Source organism: Anas acuta, chromosome 2 (assembly GCF_963932015.1).
Source record: "Anas acuta chromosome 2, bAnaAcu1.1, whole genome shotgun sequence".
Classification (NCBI taxonomy): domain Eukaryota; kingdom Metazoa; phylum Chordata; class Aves; order Anseriformes; family Anatidae; genus Anas; species Anas acuta.
The window spans coordinates 40,800,090-40,825,297 of NC_088980.1; the positions used below are offsets into that span (position 1 = coordinate 40,800,090).

At 44.7% G+C, this 25,208-nt stretch overlaps 1 protein-coding gene across 8 annotated transcripts in view; it reads left to right on the forward strand.

The window, feature by feature from the left end:
• The window catches only part of RARB (retinoic acid receptor beta), a 320,997-nt gene that overhangs the window by 293,557 nt on the left and 2,232 nt on the right, over positions 1 to 25,208 (forward strand). For all 8 annotated transcript variants that reach the window (XM_068674399.1, XM_068674398.1, XM_068674400.1 and 5 more), the window contains 4 exons: positions 8,309 to 8,469; positions 15,538 to 15,714; positions 22,316 to 22,520; positions 23,824 to 23,982. In XM_068674399.1, coding sequence (XP_068530500.1) covers positions 8,309 to 8,469; positions 15,538 to 15,714; positions 22,316 to 22,520; positions 23,824 to 23,982 — 702 coding nt within the window. The remainder of the gene's footprint in view (positions 1 to 8,308; positions 8,470 to 15,537; positions 15,715 to 22,315; positions 22,521 to 23,823; positions 23,983 to 25,208) is intronic.

Sequence of the window (25,208 nt, forward strand, 5' to 3'; positions counted from 1 at the left end):
AGGTAGCTCGAAAGGGCACTTGAACAGCTGAAATCAGATGAGACAGATTTAATGGCCTCTTAGTGACTTCTGACTGAAAGTTCAGAGTTTGAAATTTAGGAATTTTTCTTTACCCAGCCTGTGAAAAACAACTGTGCTATTTTTTTGTAGTATAGATTAATAGAAAGTTAATGTCAGGCTGACTATTTAGAAGTGTTTTTCAACTGCTGTGTATGCATTTAGTCACTTCAGCTGTAAGGAAGAGAAAGAATAATCACGTCGTGTTTGTGGTTGTGTATATTTTTAGCTAATGTGTTTAGACACTGCTGTTCCATAAAAGCTGTCCAGTTCCCCAGACTATTTCAGTTTAACCAGCTGTACGCAGAATTTTAGCTAGGCAGCTGAAGAAGTTACTGGTAAATCCATTGGGATTTTGGCAGACGAAAAAGTAGATGGCAACCATGACGATACTTCAGTTCCCTGGGGATTTTAGTTTTGGGGGGATTCTCCCCCAGGTCGGCACTGGGCAGCAAGTTAGTCACAGCCCCGTAAGTCTGGGAAACCTCCCGGGATGAAGTGTTTTTTTCCCAAAGCTCCTTTGGAGTTCATCACTGACCAGGGAAAGGGATGGCTGCCAATATCCACCAGGTGATGCTGTTACTCTGCAAAGCCTGTTGCAGGTGTCATGGTAGATCTTAATAAAAATTGTGTTTTTTTGTACATCAAAGTAAGGAAGTGACTGATCCCATGCAGGATATTGAGGGGAGATGGGGCAGGGCATGAACAGGGAGGGTTTAATCTACCTTTGTAGATTATTCCATCAGCACTAGGTGAATGGGGACATTGTGGGACTTGCCTATGGAGAAGCTCCATCCCACAGGAATTTCTGGCAATAAGTAACTCGAGGTGATGCTTATGTGAAATGCAGACGGAAACATGAGTGGCTGAGTTGTGTCTTAGTGGCTGATGGGTTGGTTATTGCCATTGCAGATATGTTGGTGGGACTTTGTAGGAGATGTTTGTGATTGATTCTACTTGAAATTGTTCGTGGTAGCCTTTGGAAGCTCTTTAAGCTTCAGTTTCTAAGAGTTTCTAGATTATCCTATTTCACGGTGGTAATTGGTGATATTAAAGCACTCAGAGAATGGAAATCTCAGGCCAAATGCTGTTTAAACAGTTTATCATTAATGTATAACCATGTCTCTGTCTAGTTTGATTGCAACATGTAGGGAGAGACAGTAAGGGAGATGAAGGAGTCTGCTTTCGGTTCAGCCCGTGGCGTATGTTCCATGCCTTGTGTGTCCTGGCTCTGACTAAGCTGCTCCACTTACTGCCTCATCTGCCCGCCACACCTGCCTGCTGTTTCTGCTGGGTTTGTTTCACTCATTTGCTTGCTTTCTGTCTTTTAAACTTCTCGGCTTTGAAATTTCTCATGTCTGTTTAGGACCTGCTTCGTGGGGTTTGTTTCCATCTGTATTTCTGGAGTCCTGATTTTTATACTTTGGCAAGTTCTCATTGTGTCGGGCACGTTCTGCAGAACTGGAACCAGCCCTGCAATGATGCAGTCAATATACAGGTAGACTTTATCATGACATCCCTGAGCATGGAAGTAGTTGACAAACTTTCTGATTTTTTTCCAGCTGGAACACTTTAAGGAACCTTCTCTAAGTTCTTCCCACAATCGCTTCCAAAATAGCATTTAGAACCAGTTCGTTTTTGTTGTTGTTTTCCTTCCATTTCAGGTCTTGGATTGGCAGTTTTAGATGTTTTTGTTTCCATATCTCTTAAAAGAAAAAAAAAAAAAAAAAAGTTTAAGAAACAAGCAAGCAAAACAAATAAATACGATTCTGTGCCATTTCCTTATTTGTCTTGAAAATTATAATAAATTAACAAGAAAAAGAATACAAAAGCCATACCTCTCAGCTGTTCCCCATGTGTATTTCTTAGCTTATTGTTCTGCACTGGCTTGGTTATTTTGATCCTACGTCTGAGTTCGATCAGTGTTGTTTTTCTTCAAGGGACTAGAAACTCCTTTTTTGCTCATTCCATCTACTAATATTTCAGGGATGTGACACTAGCAGGTGCCAAATTTCATGTCAAAAATAAAATTTTCAGGCTGATGGAATCCTTGAAACCACAGATCAAGTTTCAGGCCAGTTGAATAAAGCTGTAGAGCATCCATTTGTATCACTCATTCACATAATGAAACCCGTTCTTTTAACTCAGTTCTTGATATATTAACCCTGCAGTTATCCTCATACATAAATGGGAGATGTGTTGCTTTCGTCGGTTATAATAGGATATAACCATATAAATCCCCTGTGCATGAATGGAAAAATAGAGCCCCTTAGGCTATAGGTATCAAAGGTCTCCCCTATACTTACAATAGCCTAATAAGGTTATTTTGGAGGCACAGGTAATTACTCAGGGACTCCCTATAGCTAGTGATTCATTGTTCGCTGCTGAAACATTTCTACATGAATTATGTTTTAAACAAGCAAATCCTTGGCCTTCCCTTTCTTGGGGGGAAAAAAGAGAACCTAAGGGACACAAAATTCCACCATTTTCTGTGTTAAAACACTGTTTGCCAGTTAAAAGCATCACGTTATTTGAGCCAATTTAAATGTAGCGTTGTGTTTGGTACTGCTTTGAATACATGAGTGTGTGCTTCTGAATTTCACGTTTTGATGCAAATATTGTTGTTGTGATTAATTTGATATTTAGAAAAGAATGTGGATACAAGACCTCGGTGCTATGAATAAAACAGTCGGAGTTAACTGTCCCTAGGGATAGAATCAATCACTGTTGTAGAAGAGGGTGACATTTAAAAAAGAAACTCAGAAGAAAATGTCATGCTTAAAAAATTAGATTTAAACGCACTAGCTCCTGATTGATTTTTATTGCACTCAGATGGATACACTGATTGATTATCAGGCTTACAAATGTTTAGTACCTTTCTCACTTCTCTAATAATCAGAATAATCTAATTTTCAATGTCATTTAAGTTACTGTATTCAAGGTTATAATAGATCATATTTCTAATAAAACATAGCAATTATGTAATGAATAATACAGAGCTGCTAGGCAGAGTTCAGATTCACCTTCCTCACAAAAAAAAAAAACACACACACACCACCACCCATGACTGGAAGAGCCAGCAGAGGCGGAGGCACCGTGCAGGGTGGCGATGTCCTTCGGGTTGGCGGCGCTTTCCCCCACTGCTGAGCCGAACCCAGGGCACAATGCCAGGGGTTCCTGGAGCGCTGGTCAGGGCACCCTTGCCGTAGCCCAGCAGCATTTCTCAACAGGAAACCCGGGGCAGGTTTGAATGCTTTAATATATGCCTGGGGAAAAATGAGAGCGTGCCAGGTTCTCATGAAGCTTCCTTCATGGTTGTTTCTCTGCGCTCCCTCTGAATTCGGAGACCTGTCTGCGGAGAGATACGATCTCGCTGAACTCGAGATGTTTCCTCCTGGCGACCGCGCCAGACAGCCGACCTCGTGGGTTCCTCTGGGTTAGCTACACAACATGCAATTTTCAGCGGAGTTTGGTTTTGTGCTCGAGGCCCCGTGCTCGTTACTGGCTTTGTCCATTAGAAGCAAGAGTTTTTAATGAGAAATGTGCGTCGCCTCCGATCGTTCTCCATATGTCAAAGCTCAGTTTTGGCATGAGAATTTGTTTTAAGATAGGTTCCTGTTGTTTTTAAAGACCGAGCGGCTTTGCCTGAAAGAAAACATTATTTCATCTGGAAATCACGGCCCAGGAAAGCCAATCCATTTATAACTACCTGGTGTTCTGCATCTTGTAACGCTGTGTTTGGCTTGCAGTTGTATGGCTGAGAAAAGAGGAACAGGGCTCTTACCCTTCTGAACTGATGGCATCTCAGTTTGTCAAGCATGATTGCGTTGTTTTCAAGATGATTTTTTCTTTATTTCTTTACCTTTGGCAGAGCTGGCGTGGAGCTTATGCAAAAGGTCGGGTGGTGGTGAACTCTCATCCTGTGCTGCTCCCCCCGAGGCAGCAGCAGGCTGTAATGTGCCCAACCAAAGGGGAAAAACAACCTCCTGGAGCACAAACTCTTGGCGAGGTCCCCCATGTCCATGCCTGCTGCCATCAACTCCGGTGTGTGATGCGCAGCAAGGCGCTGCCTTTGTCTGGGGGGTCGGAGGGTCTGCCTCCTCATCCTCTTTTGGGGTGCTAGGTCTGACGGGCTTCAGGGTTTTCCAAGGGGGCTGTTGTGAAAGCCATTCCTGCACGCTGCCCTAAGCTGTGGTGAGCACAGCTTAGTGAAAGCTGATGGGGAGAAAGGAGGTGCACGGTGTCTGGGGGGAAGTCAGGCATTTATCCTGATGGATCGGGCTTGGCAGAGGCACTGGCTAAGTGCTTCGCATACTTGACTGGAATTGTCCACAGCTGCTAACTTGCTGGACTTGGAGATTTTAAGCAGCTACAGCTGGAATTTGAGTGTCGGGACGTCAAGGGACCAAAGCTTGCACCCCTGCAAGCAACTCGGCTTTGCTGGAAGCCTTGGGTGCGAGGCTGAGCGTCAGCCTCACCGCACGGGCACGGCACCACAGGTCCTGCCCTTCGGCAAAGCATCGCTGCGAGGGGCCGGAGAGCCCTGCCTGCCCTGTGCTGCCCTCCTCCCTGGGCTTTCCGAGTGCTCCGAGGTGCTTCTGAGGGCTGTGGGCTTAACAAATGGCTTCGAAATACTTCGGGACAAGAGAAGTGTGGTTTCGCAGGAATGCGAACTGACTGGATACGCTGGGAGTTGTCAAAACAGGAACAAAAACAGTTAACTAGCACACAAAGCTACTCAAAGGTCACGGGGATCTCGGGGAGGCAAAACAGCCATGATAGCATTTCGAGTCATGAATTTATAGCTGATTAATCATTATAATACGTGAAAGGTGCTGTCAAACTATCTTCTGGGCGTCTGGGGCAGCAAAGGTCATGCAAGTAATTGGGAAAACGGTGCTGTGAGTTGGAGCTTCTTCACCACGGCACACGTTTCTGCCGCCGCCAGCAAATGGGAGTGTGAGAAGTCGGTGTGAATTTTACCTGATGATCTAGAAACTGCCTAAATCTCTTGGGCTGGATCCCAGCCTCCTCCAAGGCCAAGTGGTGACTGAATTTGGTGGGCCTGTGTTTAAGACTGGACAATTCCCAGTGTCACGACGTGCTTGATGTGATCCTGCTCAAGCACAAGAGTTGCTGTGTGGCTGCTCAATGAGAGAGCTGGGGGCCTCCAGGAGAAGCTGTTCATGCCTTTATCCTCAGCTTCAGCTACAGCAGGCCCCGCTTCCCTTGAAGAAAGCCATCCATCCCAGCAGGGGCTGGTCCCTCACGTCGGCACAGCACCAAGCCCTGCCGCGGCTCCCCGGCGGTGTCTGGGTGTGGGAGCACAAGTCCCAGCCTGCGTGTCCGTGGGGTGACAGGGAAGCTGTCCCGGGGAGATGGATGGCAGCAGACGTGCTCAGGCCTGGGCGGGCGGCGCTGGTGGCGTACCCACACGCAGGGATACGCCTCTCTCCGTGCTCCTCACCACACGCACGCCTCATTTGTGTTTGAGTTTCTGTGACTTCAGTGCTTCTCGCGGGGCGAGGGAGCGTCCACACTGTCCCCTGTCGGGAGCTCTTAAATAATGCAGCCGTCGAGTCAGAATTTAGTGCCCAAGTAATGAAATTCATAACCTGAGTTTTCCACAGCAGCATTAGCGGTGACACAGATTCATCACTTTCATATCATCATTAAAAGGCAGTGGAATTGCATCTGGGATTGATGTGATCATATGCATGTAAAGACCGAGATACAAAAAGGTGTGATTGATGTGATATAAGCATAAGCTGTAATCCAGAACTATTCCCACATGCAGCGTGACAGTTCCTGCTCCCCGAGCACTGATGGCTTTGAAATTTACTGTGTAAATGTGTGTGCTCGTGTTTTTATTTAACTCTTTTAAGCACAGTGCTGCCTTAGTCTTTTCCTCTCTTGTTTTGGGTTGAATTATACATGCGGTTGGATCTGCATAACAGTTCAACATTACAGAAATTCTTTATATTTTTGGAGCACTTTATTGTGTTATCTTACAGGAAGTGCAGAAATGCAGCTAAGTCTTACACAGCCTTAGAAAAATGCAGAAAATATCAAAAGTAGACGTAAAGCAAGACGATAAATGTTACTTGGGTTTTACTATTATTACAAAGACTGTCGGAATCGTAGAAAAAAGGTAACAAAAGAACAAAACCTGTTAGTTTTCAGGACATGTTAATTCTCCCCTTCCACTCTTCCTACCTTTCAGTGCTTTGCTCATGAAAAGCAAGGACAGAGCCGGGCCCATTTGGTGGTTGGGGCTGACCAGCAGCTGTCCCTCTGCTGGCCTCTGGAGGGGAAAGGCCCTCAGGTGCAGCGGGAGGAAGAGCTGCGCGGTGGCAGCACGGGAGCCGTGTCCAGATTCCTGCCTGAGTTATCTCCTCGTATCTGGGAGCTCTTGGCAGCTGCTCCGAAGGCCGGCCTAAATAACGTGTTTGTCTTCCACGAGGAGCTCAAAGCTATTGAGATAAGTAGTTGCTGAGGCCGCCTGTTTAGCAAATTTGTCAATCGTGGAGCTATAAGTAAATGGGGCTTTATTACAAAGGCTTATTGCTTTTTGCGGTTGTGTAGGAGTTTACATAATTTTCTAAGGAGCTCTTTTATCTCCCAAGTACAGCAGTGATTAGGATTTACTTCTGGAGTGCGGCGGCAGTTGGGAGCACTCGAGCTGTTCGTGTTGGCCCTGGACGTTTTTTCAGTGCCTGGGCCTGATTTGTGCCCTGCCCTGGGACCCGGTGAAGAAGGCAGGGCACCGGCGTTAGGGGAGTGTTTGTCAGAAGGTGGGGGGATCCGTCCGACTCCCCCAGACCTGCCTACCCTGCTAGCACTGAGCCTTCGCAAGAAGGCTCCTCTTTGCCTTTCCTGTTCACTTTTCTGAGTCTCTGTTACTCCAGACGTGAGAACTGATGGCGTTTGAGGATAGGCTTTAAACCATCAAGGTGCTCAGCATCCCCGCCCTGACCCAGCAAAGCACATAACTGACCTCACTGTGGATCTTTTCGCACGATTCAAGTCAAGTGCATCCTTAAAACGTTTGCTGGAGCAGGGTCAGAGTCCTCTCAGTTGCAAAGTCGAACCTTTGGTCAGGAAGGTATAGGTTGGTTGTCCTCACCACCTGCCAGGTGCACCAGTCACCCTGTCAGAATTCAGGGCACTGGTATAAATATCACGAGGTTTAGAACACGGGTGAATGTTGGTGTTATTTTCCATTTGTCCAGCAGCGTTTAGTCTTTGAAGTCTTTAACATTGGTACTGACTCTTTGGGGAGAGGGATTGATTTGGTTTGGCTTTGTTGTAAAGCCTGGGTTCCTTGTGCATCTGGTTACGCTTAAAATGTTAGCTCTAGCTAACAACAAGCCTCTTGATGAAATACACAAATACTGGCACTGCTGCAGACACAGACCCATCTCCTGGGCACCTCTTGTAAAATGAAGCTATTTTCGTTAAAAGAACAGAGCAGCATGGTGATGGCGCAGCTGTCATATTTTATTACAGGACACAAATATGAGGGAAATCAATTACAGAACGAGTGCAGCACAATGCATATTTCTAATAATCCCCCACAACTCGGCTAAGGTAGAAGGCTGGTCTGAGTGCAGGAGCAGATGGCAAGCAACTTTAGATAGCTTCACTGCAATTTTTTGCTCTTTCAAGTGTTTGTGCTTCTCCTTTGATCTTCTGATCTTGAGTTTAATGTTTCATCTTCTTTCACTGACTGTTTTCAAATTTAACTTCCTCTCATATAATTTTTGCTGGGTGGAGTTTGTATTAAGTACGGGGTTGGTTGCATCCCATATTGTGAAATCTAAAACAGAGAGACCATTACTTTCTTCAGCGTGGTTCACATCCAATAAAATACCAACTACGTCACTGCAGAGAATTTCTCCACGCACAATTATAGTGGTACAATGAAAAAATCCCACCGTACAAGGTTAGCAAGAGGCTCATGGTGCATGTGAAATTGTGGTAGACTTTCTTGGAGGGTAGACAGTATGGAACTATTGACAAGACGTCCACAACAAACACCTATGGAAATTTGCTTTCACCATTATCCCATTAAATTCAGTTTATGTAGATGAGTAATTAAGCTTGTGAAAGTATTCTCTGTGCATATTATGTTTTTATCTCCACTTGTATAATTCATGTTTAAAAAGTTGCAGTGTTTTGAAGTAGATCAACAAACATAACACGGGGTGATCTGAGTAACCACATGTGATCTCTGCTTGTTCTTCTACAGCTGTCAGAAATGATAGAAACAAAAAGAAGAAGGAACCTTCAAAGCAGGAGTCCACAGAAAACTATGAAATGACAGCAGAGTTGGATGATCTCACTGAGAAGATCCGAAAAGCTCACCAGGAAACCTTCCCCTCGCTCTGCCAGCTGGGAAAATACACTACAGTAAGTATGGTTTGTAGATGATGTATTCTGGATTCAGGTGGGTCATATGAGCTTGGGATTAGAGACTTCTGATGTTTGAAATGGGTGCAGATGTACATGCAATCCGTGCATCTCCTTAGCCATGCAAAAAGTGTGTATCTGCATGGAAATACGTGCACTTAACTGTAAGCATTACTTAGCAGTATTATACAAAAAGCTACAGACTGAAAGACTAGTCCAGAAAAGAGACAAGCTTGGAGTCCGTGAGTGAATTACATACCAGCATTGATCAGAAATGTGTTGGCTTCCAAAAACATGTTTATGCTTGTGCATCAGCAGATGGCTACTTTGCTGGTGTAGAGAGTTCGTAAATGGTACTGGTAACAGTCCCAAGGCTACCATGGTCAAGGAAAATGGGAAATGTCTAAATAAACCAGTTTCCAAAATGTTTATTTGTGCTGTATTCCTCTTCTGGTCTACCAAAATACCCCAAAGCAGCCAACACTTTTGCTGCTTTTTAGAAATGAAAAATCAGCTCCAAGTCAAGAAGGTCAGTGCAGTAGGAATTCCTCCAGGGGGTGATGACTCAGGGAAACACACTTTTTTATACAAATACAAGAGAAAATACAATGTCAAGTTTGCCAATGCAGTAATGAAAGAGATGCTAGAGGTTAATGCTAGACAGTACTCAGAGTCCTATCAGTAGATGAGTGACTTTGCTGGTCTGTTGTTGCTGTCAGTTGTAGCAGCGCTGCCTGTTCCAGAGGGATGTGCCAAACGTCCTGCTCTCAGATGTGAGGCTGGGAGATGAGTGGATGGCTGGGCCAAGCAGCTGTCTGCCTGCACAGTCCTGGTCCCCTGCCCCCAACATACACCAGAAACCCAGACCTAGAGACCAGGTGAAAGCTCTGTCACTGAGTTCCTCTGCATTTTTCAGTAAACACCCCGCTACTGAAACAAACATTGCATTTCTCAAAGAGTACTTCAGGCAAGATGAGTGGCATGAATATTCAGTGAGCAGGGTGCTGTGTTATGGCATTCTTGGCTATTTATTAAGGTCAGTTCAAAAATCTCAGATCTAGGTGTAAGATTTTGAATTTAAGTGCAAGAAAAGCAGATACACGTGTTGTGACATTAGGGAAGAGCATATTTTTCGCATCACCGAAAGTGGCGTGTTTGTTTTCACAAACATTTTTCACATTTAATTTCGAGACCTGCATAAAATTGTTGGCACTGGGGAAAGCTTCTGTCCTCTGCATGCTTCTCTGGTGCTTTCTCTGCTCATTTTAGATGTAGTCAAAACAATCAATGCAGGCGTGCTGGTAAATACTGCCGTAGTAGGCAAGCACAGTCAGACCCCCGGGGACTAGCGCAGCATGCGAGGCTGGAAGCTCGCAAACAGCCAGCTGGTGACATAACCAAAGGCAGGGCTGGGGGCTGGGGGATTCATAGCGTGTCTTTTCAAGGAAATTCCTGCCTTAATGCCTTCCACCCCTCCCCGCAGCACGTGTGGTTGTGCCTTCATCCTGAAGGGAATAAAATCTTCCAAGCAGGCTCTCACACTTCTGCTAATGCACGAGCGCTTCTGGACAAGTGTGAAAAATCTTCCCAGTTCAAAGGCAGTGAGTCTGTGCCTCGCAGAAGAGGTGATCGGGTGTCCACAGCTGGGACACGGAGCCAGACGGGTATGCATGCCAGAGCTTATTGCTCATGGGCTGCCTTGCAAATGCCCTGGCTATCCCAGAATAACATATCATATACCTCCAAATGGGAGCGCGTTGGTGCGTGCTGGTGTGCTACCTCTGAGCTGGAAGAGCGCTACGGCGGTGTGTTGGTACCTAGTGCTGGTGATTGCCCAGGCTCTGGGTGGTTGAAAGATAAACCTGGGCACCTATATGCTTGCATTACGTATTGGATGCTTAAGGGCCATTAATATTTTAGCTCTTGAAATGATACACGTGGAAACTGGAGAGGGTCTTGTCATGAATGAAGGCGTATCATACTGCTGATGCCTTCACTCTTGAGTTCCTGTTGACCCTCCCGGAGAGTTGATGTCCCTGAAGAAATTTCAGAGCCTGCACTGAGAGCACCTGGATTTCCATAACGGATGAATCTGAACTGTCAAGGAGTCCCAGGTAACCCTGATCTGTCTCTGAGGCTGAATGGTGCTCATTTCTGTCACGGGACAGATTGAACAACTTGGTGAAAGAGACTTGTTTTTATTGTTGGTCTTCTGGAAGTCCATAGCGGTTAGCTGCACGTGGCTAAAGTCCTGCCACTTCGTCATGTTTTGGTACTGCACAAGTTGCAATAACAAAATTATACAGGAAGAGTTATTTTTGGCTTACCTTGAGAGCTACACAGCTTCCTTCAACAGCTGCGTCAGAACTAGTAGTGGTGGTGCTAAATATTAACTGTCCTCTCGCGTCGTTCCCATAATCTCTGTGTGAAATGCGGGGTATTTAAATCTCTCTTCTAGCTAAGGTCTGGCAGCCACTCCAGCATTTGAGATAGGAATTCAGTGTAACAGCTCGTTTTTGTGAGTGTTATCTTTGCCTGGCTTTGAAAGGGACAAAGTGCAGCACTCCCACAGTTGCTTGCACCCAATAAAGGACCTCGGGGATTGAAGTATTCTTGAATATCCCTGTGGCTGGAGTAAGGGGGCTTCATCTCCAGCTGTCTGTCAAGCAAGGGGAGAAACCTTCCTGTAGGCACGGAGGATCCATGGCTTGCAGGACGCGGAAGGTGTTTGTGCTGATGGAGAGGGACACAGCTTCAGTACTCAGACACAACAACATGAGCTGGTGGCAGGATTCAGGTGAGAGTCTTTCCTTCCAAGACACTTGAAATAGAGATCAGAAGTCAAAAATAGCACACGACCCTTCTAAATGCTGAGCCCAAGGAGAGCTAGAAGCATACGATGCTTCTAGCATCACTCCTCTTGACAGTAACAAGGCAGTACAGGTAGAAAATAGCCAGTCGTGCTTTCCTGCCTGGTCCTGCAGGCTAACATTCACACAACGTGCTGCTCTCGTGCTGCAAAGCGTATGGATTGCTTCTGTAACCTTACAGGGTAGGGTTTTTGTTTGGTTTTAAGTGAGAGGCAAGAAATGAGCACATTTTATCAAAGTGGATGCACCTGAATTTCACGAGCTTTGCACTTGTGTAGTGATAGGAACCGTGGACAGAAGAATCTGCTCCATACGTGCAATTCCTGTACACCTTTGGTTATGTGATCTTTTGGACCGATGTAAAACATGGTTGTGTTTGTTGCTGGAAAGAGCAAAGAATGTAAGTATAAGAGAGTGGAATAAAAAAGAGCTTGCAGAGATACAGCCATAAAAAAAAAAAAATCTGTTCAGACATTGAGCTTGCATATCCAACTCCTCTTCTTGGCCACCACAGCCTGCATTTCCTGCAGGAAAGGTTGTGTGGTTGTATTTTTTCCCATTGTGTATTTTTACCTGCTCAAAGAAAGGTTTTGGAAAAGCAATTTCAATTACCTTTTTTATATCCATCTGCTCTTTAAAAAGAAAAAGTGTCCCTATCTGTAATAATTACTGTGCTTTGCATAGTTAATAAAAGTCTACTTAAAATAATGGGGGAATAGCACTTGTATTAAATTCCCTGGGTCATTTGACTTAACAGTTGCATTTGGTAGGCAGGGGTGAGTATAGTTCTGTCGATGATGAGAATCAGCAAGCTGTTTAAACGTAATGGATTTCAAAAGTCCATCATAAATAGATCTGTTTTATTACTGTCAGCCAGGTAAGAGAAAGTGCCCTAGTAATTTCTCTAGAGATGTCATACTTTATAGTATAATTGAGTGTAACTATACTGCTTGTCCCTTGAGACTGGCATTATTTGTAAGTCTACAGCTGTGTTACATCCAGCCTCGTGATAAAGGGAGGATAAAACAGAAAATAATTTTTACTCTGTGGACCTTGCTTCAGGTTCTCCCAGGTTGCTCTTTGCTGGCTGGAAGCAGAGGCATCTCCCTCCTCAGTGGCATTTTACTCTTTGTAAGTCCTTGGCGTGGAAGTTACACGCCTCGTGCTCTGTGCCACCGGAGAGGACACAGATACCCCGATGCTGGAGTGGAGCAAAGTGTGCTGTGCTCCTTGGTGGAGCTGCAGGAGCTGCAGTGCATCGCTGCTTTTACTAAGGAGGCGTAGCAAGTGTTCCTGATTAGGGGCTAGTGCCCCTGTGAGCCTTGTTTCATTTGTAAAGTGGATTTTAAAGACAGTAGGGATTCTGCTACTGTGTATGTTTCTGGGAGTACCTCGTCCTGTATTGTTAACGTGGAGATGGAGCAGCCCGCAATGAAAAACAAAAATGATGGAAAAAAGGGGATCAATTTATGTGGCAAAAATGGCTGTTTAATTGGATTTCATAGCAAGGTTGGGCTTTTCCACTGATAAAGATGTCACTAGGGTGTATTACAGTATTGTTCCGCCATATGTGCACTGGTGCAAAGGCCTGAAAAACATGCAAGACTGCTCCTGGAAAACACACCCAAAAAACTGCTTCAGGAAAATACTCAGGAAAAGTCATAGCGTCTGCATGTTTTTCACAGCGTGGTTAGAGGAGATCCCCAGGCAAATTTAATCAAAGTTTCCATTTCTAACATGAATTTTATTAACCCTGTGTTCTGTTGTTGAACCTATACATTGATACTGAGTCAGTTTTGGTTTTACACAGTCAGAAATGCTGCTAAAAATCTAGCGATCCTCCACGATGCTTGCGACTACATCCATTACCGAATGAAATGTTAAAAGTTGTCCCATTTGTAGCATCTCAAAGATAATGTGTAAACCACATTAGACCCAATGCCGAGGATCTGGCAACCAGCATAATAAAACACCAGGTTATTTTGTGTTTTATTAACTGCCCCTTCTTTTCAGTTTGCATAATGGTGAGTTAGATTTACATTTGTTAGGACGGCCGTGCATTACTCTTAATAGAAGACATGTCAAACTTCCCGTTGCCAGTACTGTAGCATGATAAAGTAACCTCATATGATACTGATGAAGATTTCGTTCACACTTGCTGGTTTCATGCAACATCTTTTTTTCCAGATGGATACCCTATTGTAAAATGATTTCCTGCTTTAGGCTCTGCTTTGTGTAGCTCTACGCTATGCCATCTTTCTATGAACTGGATAAACTGCCTATTAAATTTAATTACAGCCTGAATGACTGCACATCTTGATCTTATTTTTCCTCCAATGTACTGTATTTCACCAAGGTCCTTGAGGATGAAATAAAATAAATCTGAAGGATGCATACTCCAGTAGCCGAAAGAAATGTTTCAAAGGGCATTACAATGACTGTTAACCCATTAGTTTTGGACCATTTTGAAGGCAATTCTTTAGGTTTAGCATTATAAAGACATTTTCTCCTATCTTTTTGACTGTCATTTAAAAAAAAAATAGAAATTGTTCCCAGAATAAAAATTCAAATAGAAGTGGTGAAGTTAATTTCTTATCCCTTAAGAAGGAGGGGAGCAGGGCAGAGCACGTACGCACCTTTAAACTCTTCATCATGATTAGCATTTATTTTCTGTAATAGTGGCCTAGTATAAATATTACTGGCTGGAATCTCTACTCTGTTGCAAGTGAAGGTGAGTGTCAGGCTGGTGGTCCCCCGGGACCCATCGTGGCTTTCCCGTGCATGACCGGTGGTGGTGGTGGAGGCAAGGCAGCAGGGGACAGGGTGAGGCAGCAGGAATGGGGGCCTGGTGACAGCATCTACAGCCCGTGTCCTCCCTCCCACTTCTTCTGTCTGTCCTTCCTGTGAAAGAACCAAAGAAAGGCGGTGGCCTCCAAGGTGACAAACCACTTGGGTGCAGTTTTGGCTGATGGAGAATTCCTTCCACTGCTTGACTCCTTTCCGTTCCTTGACTCCTTTGAAGGTCTCCCACTGTTTCCAAGGGGGTAGATGTCCTCACCACCAGCAGTGTCGGTGGTAAGGTCACCGGAGATGTTTCCTCCGAGGAAGTGCAATCCATGTAAGCTGAAAGCTTTTTGATGGATTTTTACCTGCCATGTCTGTTAGTGTCAAGTTGACTCCTCTTGTTGAATATTATAGTTAAGATGTACGATCACAAGCAATGCTGGATCCAAATGCTGGCAAAACAGGAAAGTGTTGCACGTAGGAACAGAGGAGGGGAGCATTGGGTATTTCAGAGCTCGATCTTCATCTGTTTTTTGAATCACAGATGGGTTGGAGGTGACTCTGGAGGTCTTTTTTTGAGTCAAGGTCAACTCTTGAGTTGAGTCCAACTTTTGTTGGACTAATCTCAAATAAATGACAGAAGCTTTTGAGTCAGCCAGGTCTTGTCTAACATCCTCTTCATGTTTAACTTATTTAAGGGTTAAGTGCTTTGTTTGAATGTACAAAAACAGGGATTTTTGTGTTAAGATACATGAATCTGTGGTCACTGAAAGATGCAGCAGGAACGTCTTTGTAACACTTCAAACAGGAGGACGCATATTGGATGCCCCATCAAATGAGCACATAGCACTCATCATCACACATGGTGTTTCTTGTAACGTTGTGTAAAGAAATGTTGTTTAATTCATGGGAGCCTGTAGCTTGAGAAAGCTGTAAAACCCTCGCAGAACCACAGAGCAGATAAATTAAGTAGAACTAATTTGCTGAGATCTTAAGTATGTGAAACTATGTTCCAAATGTTGTGCTGCTTTTTCCAGATGAGGACCCAATATTCTTGTTCCACTGTTCATTTTATTTTCTGGGGTACAACTGTAAATTGTCTCTCTCAATGCACTTATTATATAATGGCAAGGAAGAATAATGATAGTGGCATTTGGAAATGTTTAAGTTCATTTGTATTCCTTGTACAGATGGCCTCTGCAATCATAAGTAACAGAGAAATATCCAAGGAATTTTCAGGCGATTAATCCAAGTTTAAAAACAGCATCATCCCAACAGCAAACTGCAGAAATTGCCTGGAATGTTAATAGAGAGCGCTTCTAGAAGGAATACTCGGTTGTTGTTTCTTTCCCTTGAAAATCACTTACTGAAAGGGATGTTTTTGATTTATGGTGCCTTCTGGCTTTCTTTCCAGAACTCCAGCGCAGACCATCGGGTTCGACTGGACCTTGGGCTCTGGGACAAATTCAGTGAACTTGCAACAAAGTGCATTATTAAAATAGTGGAATTTGCAAAACGATTGCCAGGCTTTACAAGTTTGACCATTGCGGACCAGATAACTCTACTTAAAGCAGCCTGCCTGGACATACTGGTACGTACCTTTATATATATATATATTAATATTACTGCAGTACTGATTTATTTTCTAGTTCACTCTGTTACTGTAATTGACAGAAGGTTAAATACTGCCCCAGCTTTATGGTTGCGTACTTACTGGTACAGTCACGAGTGCACTCTAACATGTCTACTAATACTGGTTATATAGGATGACTGTACTTTACTTCTCAAGATGTGTTCTAAGTCCTTACAGTTTGTGGATTTCAACAGAGCTGAAAGAAGGGCACATTTTGGTGTTGCAGCACTGAAATATGTACTGCTTCAGAAAAATGTCCCCATTGTTAACACTGTGACTGTTTCCTTCCTTCTCCTCCTCCTCCCTCCAAAACATCGTGCAGCCAGCACTGTGTATAGAGTATCTAGGAGGAAGTCCTCTTTGTGAAGTTTCAGGAATGCACTGTATCTCTAGTCTGGTGACTTGAGGAACCAGACACAAATATTTAGAGTGATTTTTTTGCAGGTTGTGATGTTGGAACCTGATGTTCCCAGAGCCTGGCAGGCACAAAGCCTTTGGTACACAGAATTGCCAGCTTTCAGGAGTGCTACCTATGGAATTAGACTCTAGGGGGCTTTGTACAAATTTGAGCAAAATGTCATTTAATTTTAAATAGGCAAGCATACAGTTTACAGAAGGAAACTATGCAGATAGGCTTGAAGTTTTCCTCCAGAGCTTGCCACGGGGTCAAGGCAAGCTACCTTCCCTCTTTGTCTGCAGTTGTTTCTGTCACGCTGACCTTCAGAGGAGCCCTCTGGGATCTCATCATTTCTTTATAAAGACCTTAGAAGTCTTCAGGCTTTTAATGGCAAATATGCTCTTTATTGTTGACCGTAGCCATAGCTTTAAGTAAAACAGTTAATTCTTTAAATGTGTTTTAAAGATATCAAGTGTGTTTTATACATCTTTCAAATGTCTTCTTCTGAGAACAAACCTTCTGGTCCTTACTGAACCAGGTGACTTTTCAGGATGGCCAGGAAGCCCTTTGTAGGACGGGTGCTGTAGGTATATTTTTTGGCATAACACGGGAGTTTAACCTGCAGAGTTTGAGTTAAAGTAATTAATCTTGGAATTTCTAAAAGTGCATTGCTTCAAACAGGATCATATTGAGGAAGACATTAACTGCTGTGACCTTTTCCTCTTGCGCTGTCAAGAGCTGTTTTGAAGAATCGCATCTAGAGGACATTGATGTAGGAGGAAAAGTGGGTGGAAGAGGGGCAGGGATATTATTCCTTGGCCTATGAAAAAAGGGAAAGCTGAGGTTGCCCTGCAGTGCTCAAGGTTCACCTCTCATTGTCCGCTTCGTCCGGGCACTCATTCAGCCCAGACTGTCTCCTCGTTATTGTGTGTGGTCCCTCCACAAGACAGAGCCATTTATTCCCAATCTCATGCCTGTCGTCATTAGCTCTGGTATGATAAGGTGCAGTTACGTTCCTCTTACGCTGAAAGGCATGCAATAACTTACAAAGTTTGGCATTTCCTCAAATGTATTCTGCCAGAGGTAGAGGAAGAGAATTGCTTTGCATTTGCAAACTGCAGAAAATAGCCAAAAATGGTGGTGCAGAGAAGGGGTCAAGATGTAACAAAAAACTGTGCAATCAAACTCTTTAACCCTAAAACTTCAGGCCTTAAGCAGCTTCCCCCTGCTTGGAGCTGCCATTTGCTGTGTCTGTAGCTGCTGGAAAAAAAAAATATATATTCTACTTCTGTAATTGCAAAGGATCCTGTGAACTCCTGAAACTCTTTTTCAGGAGCAGTTAGAGCTTACCCCATCGAGTATGCCTGGCCCCCCACATGGTGTGGGATCCCCTGATAGTTCTGCGTCTTGCTTACCTCATGCAGCCTGGATGGGTGTTATCAAGTATTTAGGGGAAGCTTTTCTGCTGGCATTTTTGTCTGAAGAGTCTCACAGAAGCATAGGACGTTTAGAGTTGGAAGGAGCCCACGAGGATTGTCAAGTCCACCCCATGACTCAACACAAGACTGATAAAGTTATAGACAAAGGTACAGGTCTAGATAAAGGCACTTCACAGACCTTGATCAAGGAGGTTAAATAAAAGCTTAATTGCCAGAACAGAAAAAGAATATTAATAATGAAGCAGGTAGTAAATGATGAGTATATTTCAACTAATCCATGGATAGAAAGAGTTGATTCTTTTTTTTTTTTTTTTTAAACATGATTCACTGCTTCGGTACTGGGGGAACGTGTCAGCATTCAAGCTGTACTTACAAATTTTCCTGAGGTCTGCAATTCCTGACCACCCTTCTTTATTTTTGACAAAACTGGAGGGGGTGGCACACCTGAGCAGGCAGGCATAGCCAGTGCCATAGCTCCCCGTAGCAGGGAAGGGCTGAGGCTTTTTCAGAAGCGGGAGCAGGTAAGGTGTGTGTGCTGTGAAGGGTCCTAACTTTCCTGTGCGGCACTTATACAAGCTTTATGCGACTAGTTTATGTGCTGCTTAAAAAGAAAAAGGGATAATTACCACCACCACTGCCACAGTAATGTGCCGTGCACGCACGGTCTGTGAAATGCCCATAGCCATTAAACCCACATCACCTGCACATAATCTGAATCGCAGTGCGGCTCTGTATCTTTATTTAAGCTAAATTCCAGTACTTTCAGCACTGTTTTCAATACAGCCTGCTTCCCCCCCAGCGAGCTGGCTCTCCTAATCACGAGGAGCATCCTGAGTGCTCTGTGTTGCCGTACGCCTGCAGCGTGAGCACGGGCACTTAGTGCCTGCCGGCAGCCCCCGTGCGTGCTGCAGGTGCCTTTCTGCAGCCACCCCGTCCTGCTCCCCTGTTTAGGGTCAGGGTCTCGTTGCCCCAGCCTGCGCCAGGGCGAATCGTAAGCGTTTATAAGCCTCGTCAAGGGCTCGGTTGGATCTTGCAGCCTTCGATGCCGAAAAGTCCTGACACCCCGACAGAGGAGCTGCTGCCAGGAACTTAATAAGCTCTATTGGATTTGGGTCAAGGAATCGTTTTATATACAAACAAACAAAAATTCTGGAAGGGAAATAGCATCAGGCCTCACAAGATAGTTGAAGGCGCCAATTGAGAACGGTGGAATTTATGTTTGCTCTGGAGCCAAAGGTTTCGGGGGTAAATATTACTAAAATTCAGTCAGTAACCCTCGTAAAAGTGACTGCTTCTGTCTGCTCGTCCGCTGGCCCCGCAGCGGGAGCACCAGCAGCCTCGTTTTGTTCTGGCAAGGCGAATGTGGAAGGAGTCCAGAGCTCAGTCTCCCTTAAATCTGATGGATAAAGCCCTAAGCCCTTGAACGCTCATCCCTTGTAATGTCATTTTTAAACTTCTGTTGTAAAATCCTGAACATAAACACAGAGTAACCTGTGCCGATGGGCACGGAGCGCCGGGGAGCTTTGTTCACCTGCTGCCCCGCCACAGGTCACCTGCTTGGGAAACCGTCCCACCCGGCTCAGGCAGCCAACGTGGAGAAACAGGATTTCTTACAGAAAGCCCGGCTTACCTTAACAGATCTCTTTCAAGCAGGTAACAATTTTATGGCAGCACGATTTTGTAAGTGCAGCTTTCTGGATATTTCTGGTTTCATGTGACCGGTAGGGATGTGTCTTTTTTTCTTTTTCTTTTTCTTTTTTTTTTGTTTTTGCCTTTTTGTGACTGACTCATAGACACTTGAAGATATGTTCTTTAAAACAAAGGGTCCTTTAATCATGGGCAAGAACCTTATTTATGGCTGCAAGTGGCATTTAAGAGCAGAGTGACAGCTCAAATACTTGGCTTAGTTACAAAATCTGAACAGCGCTGAGGACATTAGGAGGATGTCTTCTAGACAGTTTAAAATGGAGAAAGATACAGTGATTTCTTATTTTGAAGTGCTGACATTTCCCATATGTTCTTCAGTGAATATGAGCTTGAAATCAACTTCACTTTGACACTGGAAGTTTGCCCAAGAAAGGTTTAAGAGCAACTCAGCAATATCCATAGCGTTTCACAGATCTTGATGAAGGGCATAAATTAGAAAGAAAAAAAAAAAAAAGAAAGAAAGAAAAAGAAAAAGAAAACATTTTAAATGATCTGTCTCAGAGTTTAATAACAGTGTGTTGTGGGATAATGTAGAAGGAATGCAGCAGAAACCTGAGACCTGATTGCTCCAGTCAAGTTAAGTGCGCTGCAGAAAGCACATGCTTGAGCTTCAGCTGTGCGGGTGCCCCGTCTGAGCCGCTGCAGGCTCATCCAATTCAAGGCTCAGGCAGCATTTCGGTACCGAAGCCTCAAGGCTGCCTTTTGCGAGGAGCCCTCCCCGTCGCTGCCTGCGCCTGGCAGTAACTGCATTCTGTGGGCCTCGTAGGTTTTAGTGATTCTTTCTGCAAGGCCCCTGGAAGCTGTTGCTGTGTCCGGTGTCTCTTAGCATGCCTTCTGGAGATACCAAAGGGTAAGCAAGGGTGAACTTCAGGGGAGAGAGCTGCCAGTAACCATGGCAAACATGGTTTCTTTTATTGAGGGGGTGCCATGCTTGGTAACATTGATTCCTGCTGATAATCCTCAAACACACTTTGGTGATTACCCAAAACCTTTGGCGTTACCATCAGCCTTTTCAGATCACTTAGAGGGGATTTGTGGTTAGTGAAGAACCTGAGTGTGTGCGTTCGTATTTGTGCCACTCTTGGCCATTGATGCGAATGAGTTCAAGAGTTTATTCCAATTTGGGGGCAGGGGAACGATGTAAAACACATCTGGCCAACCGCAGAGAGTCCCGGTGCTTCGGCGTGTACCCACCACGTGAGATAAGGGTATTACTCAGATGGAAAGCAGCTCAAGAGCCTTCTGCAGAAATACGCCCCATTAAGTCTCTTACCAAGGAATTTTAAAAGAGAAATAAGAGCTTCCCAGTAGGTCTCTCACATGCCGTATCCTCCTCGCTCTCCTCCCTGCTTATTTGGGGCAGTGTTGCCAGGCAAAGATGAAAGTGGGAGAGCCAGCCCCAGCCTGGTCAGCTGCCAAGCGGCGGGGGCCTCTGACTCAGAGCCCGGGTAGTCAGAGAAGTAATTAAAATTCTCCCTGTGCTCAGTTACATTTGTGTAAATCTGTGCAGTCCAATCCTTAAAACAAAGTGAGATGACTGCATGGGACATAAACGCAGCCGGGCCCTGGAGAAACAGGGCCGCAGCCTCAGCTAATCAGCTGGACTTCGCAAGATTTCGGCTTGGATTGGCTTGGTTTGGTTGCATTTGGTGATAAGCCTTCTCCCACCTCTGGTTTTCGAAACGAGGCACTGAGATATGTTACACGGGTGTGCCACAGGATGGATGTCCTGTCCTGCACCTCCCTGTCCTCCTGCCAGCGGGACGAGTGCCCCTCGCAGTGGCGAGAAGGTGCTCAAGGGAAGGAAGTGGACGAAGAGCAGCAAGGACTTCTGACTCACAGGTCACCTTGTCCTGCTGCCTGGGAAGGATAAGAGGAGCAGTGGCCTCGCAGCTGCAGTCAGCAGCAAGGATCTCTCCATCTCGAGGTGGCACCCGGGGCAAGCCCAATGCGATCCCGAGCAGTGGAGAGGAAACGGGCAAAGCACAAATGTGTGTGGAGATTATTTTAACCAGCGTATAGCTACGGTGTCAGCATCTGACAAAAACTAACCACACAGTGGCCTGAAGTCAGGCTCATCTTCAGTTAAAAAATCTGTGAGGGAAGTAGGCTGGTATTTCTGAGCAAGCAGTACTGCTGCGCTCTAGCAGACGTCCTGCCTGGGTGTGCAGCGGCACTTCCCGGCTCCTGCACCCATCTGCAGGAGAGCCCAGCAGCCTGCTGGCACGCAGGAGGCACCAGGGGACAGGGAACGATGCAGCAGGCAGGGATGGTGTTTTATTCAAGTTGGTGATGACTGGGAATTACCTCCTGTGCCTTTGCTTCTTTGGCTGCTTTTCCATTTTGTCCGTGCTCCAACTGAGCACTTGTTCACTTGCTGCACACCTGGCTGTGTTAGTGCAGCAGTGTTTTCCGTGGTTTGCTCTCAGGGCAGAAATGAAGGAACCCCCGAGCACAAGGTATGAGCTGCCTCTTTCACCACCTCGAAGCTCTCTGTACTCACTCAAGGCAGAGGGGGGAGTTTGTCCTTACCAAGACACAGCCCAGAGAGGCACTGTCACTCAAAATTGATCCCCCAAATCGATGAAATAGCGTGTGTGTTTGAAAAGGTGAGACATTTTCATGGTCTTGCTGGGACCAGAGCGGCAGTGCAATAACGTCCCACAGGTAGGTGTGTACAGCATACTGATTAACGAGCACTTTCTGTGATTGTCACGGTAATGTTGGCGAGTTAGTCATGGGAACTGCATGCAAGGTTTGATTACTTCATAACTAGAGGGTGAATTTGGAAGTGACCAATTTCTGCCATAAAAGACTAATCATAGTTTATGAAGTATTTATTTCTGTTGTACTAGAGAAATTTTGTGCTACTGGAACTGAACATGCTGGAGTTGGATTTCAGGTCGCTTTGACATGAACGTGTGCTTCAGCTCCTTGGGTAATTTGCCGCACTGGGAGAAAGCAGCAAACCTCTCGAGGGCTGAATTCTTCAGATTTCATTTTTATCCTTCCGCAGATCCTTAGAATTTGCACAAGATACACGCCAGAACAAGACACCATGACCTTTTCAGATGGCCTTACCCTAAACCGAACTCAGATGCACAATGCTGGATTTGGCCCGCTGACTGACCTCGTGTTCACGTTTGCCAACCAGCTCCTGCCTTTGGAAATGGATGATACAGAAACCGGTCTCCTTAGTGCCATCTGCCTCATCTGTGGAGGTACCGTACTGCGCGAATCAGACACGATAAGTTCTTCATTTATGTTCTACTTGCTTGGCTCTCCTGTACTAAAACGTGTATATATATATATAAAGATACATACGTACTATTATTATATATTACATATAAGTTATCTACCACCACCTACACTAAAGATTTGTTTTCCACTGCTGATGGTTATTGTTTTTATTAGGGTTTTGAATGACTTGGATCAGACTGTCAGGCAGATGCCTCATACAGGACTACAGAATATATATACATATATATCCTCTTGCATGTTTCCTAAGCAGTATGTGGGCACCTGTGTGAATGAATGAGCTGTGCTAGAGCAAGACGCCCTTTATGCAACTTTTGCTCATAAATAAAATTGCAAGTTGCATGCACATAGTTACATTCGCACAGAACTCACTGGTGATGACCTTCTTTAGGAGAAGTAGGCTATGATTTTTAGGGGTCTGATTACAACTGAGAAGGACAGTGCCAGGTGAAATCAGGTAAAACTGTACATTTGAAAGACAAAAAAGTCTTAGATATTTTCCAAAATTCTCTGTAAGGTAAATTTGATCACCTGCTTTCTCTCCTACTGTGCAAATGTTGGACTTGCATTAGAATCAGGCTGTGTTTAGCTGAGCCATTTTATTGAAATGCAAACTTGATACTATTTTTTGCAGAATTACACTTCACAGTACTTTAAGTGCTATTAGAGACCAACGGTTCTAACAACAAAAGTCAGTCTTTGTTGACAGTGGACCTTCAGTACAAAATCATTCTGCTTTTGTGTCTCTAACCATATCCCATCAAAAGCAGTGATGGATTCTGACACGTCATGGATGTGTTACTGGTGTATCCCGCTTTATGGTGACGTTTGCTGTCACTCAAGCTAGCACTGCCATCTGCTGATATATGATGGTAACTCACTTTGGGTTAGAGTTGATACAAAAAATAAATCATCTGTAATCTCTTCTTATATGTAGATATCTTACAAATGACTCATACAAAATTAATTCTAAGTATAGTTTGCAGCAAGGTGTTCTCCCCGTGGAGAGGGAGGTGCTGGTAATTCCGGACCATTCAAATGTCAAACCTCCCCAGTAACCAAGGGAAAGTGAGTCCAAGTTTTGGAAAACTGGGGTTTATCATCTTCCTATGGAATACAAGCTGCACAGTGTACTTCTCTACATAAGTGGAGGAAATGATGAAATTCAGGGAGAATTGAGAACATGGAAGGTTTTCACTTCTATGATTTTTTTTCTGTGATGAAAAAAAAATGTATTTAAAATCTGTGATTTGATACTTCCTGCAGATCGCCAGGACCTCGAAGAACCGATGAAAGTGGATAAGCTTCAGGAACCATTGCTTGAGGCACTGAAAATTTATATCCGAAAGAGACGACCCAACAAGCCTCATATGTTTCCAAAGATCTTAATGAAAATCACAGATCTTCGTAGCATCAGTGCAAAAGGTACCTACCCTATTTCACAGTAATTCAGCGTCAATGCTGCTTTCAGAGGAAACAGGCCTGAAGACCTGGGCGGTTGTTTGTTTGTTTAACGTAACTGGGAGGTCTTCTTGGCCTTTCTTTTCCCCCTTGCTCATGTAACTGCCATGCTGAAATTGGTTCTACTTTACATGCACAGTGCTACGTTCTTCATGCGATTCTGTGTGAAGTTATCAGTGGTTTTGCAGTTGTGGTGCTTGCTCCTTTGTTCCTGACAGTTAGACTGGTTCGTTAGGGGACTTCATCAATATTTGTGTGGGAAGTTGGTTGTTGCCTTTCTAGATGATTTTTGAAGCTCCTCAGCTAAGGCACAGGCACAAGCTCTCCCCTCCAGCCTGGGGTTATTGCTGTGACTGCGTGTGCTCCCCCCAGCGTGTACACTGTAACAGCATGGATGAGCGAAATATGTCCACAGGCTGTCTCTGGAATGTTTCTGCAATAGTCAGGCTATTTTCTTTTTATTTTTGTTGGCTCTTTTTCCCTTCTTTTCATTTTTAAAAAGCGCAGATTTGTATTCCATTTGGCTCATTTTAAGCTGATGGTCAGGAATCTTATGAGATGTATTATACCAGATATTTGAACTCTGAGGTTGATGGCTCTGAAATGTCTGAAGTTGTCCTGATTGATAGACGAAATCCTTTCCCCACCAGCAACAAACTTTGTAAAGCACATTTGTGCTTCAGTGTGGAAGGGAATCTTTACTGTACACACTCACTGTTTTAGTATCTTACTTTCAGTCCTTCAAATACATCACCTGCTTGCAGCAGAATGTACTTAGGCTGCATTGGTGTTACTGGTGCCTGAAAATAGCCCAGGGTTTTCTGACCGTTGCTTGCTTACCCCTGGAAGCAGCAGCCGGTAGCAGTGTTCAGAGGAACAGCGTTACGCTGCTGTACACATCCGGCTTTCCCTAGCAGTAACCTTTCTGTTCTCTGAGGAGCTCTGTCCACCCAGCACGGGAGGTCTCCTCTGTGTGTCAGTAATTTACTCATCCCTGCGTGGGTCCCTCAGAGGTAACAGCCCGGTGCCTGGCAGGGCGCTGCCCGTACTGGGCAGATGTTGTGGTGTGAGGGATCTGGGCAGGGCGTGCGTTGGTCTTTCCTGCATGTGCGATGTGTTCAAGAAGTCCCAGTGCACCTTAGGAGCACCGTGCTTTATTGTGTTGTTTTTTTTCCCCCCCTGTACTAGTG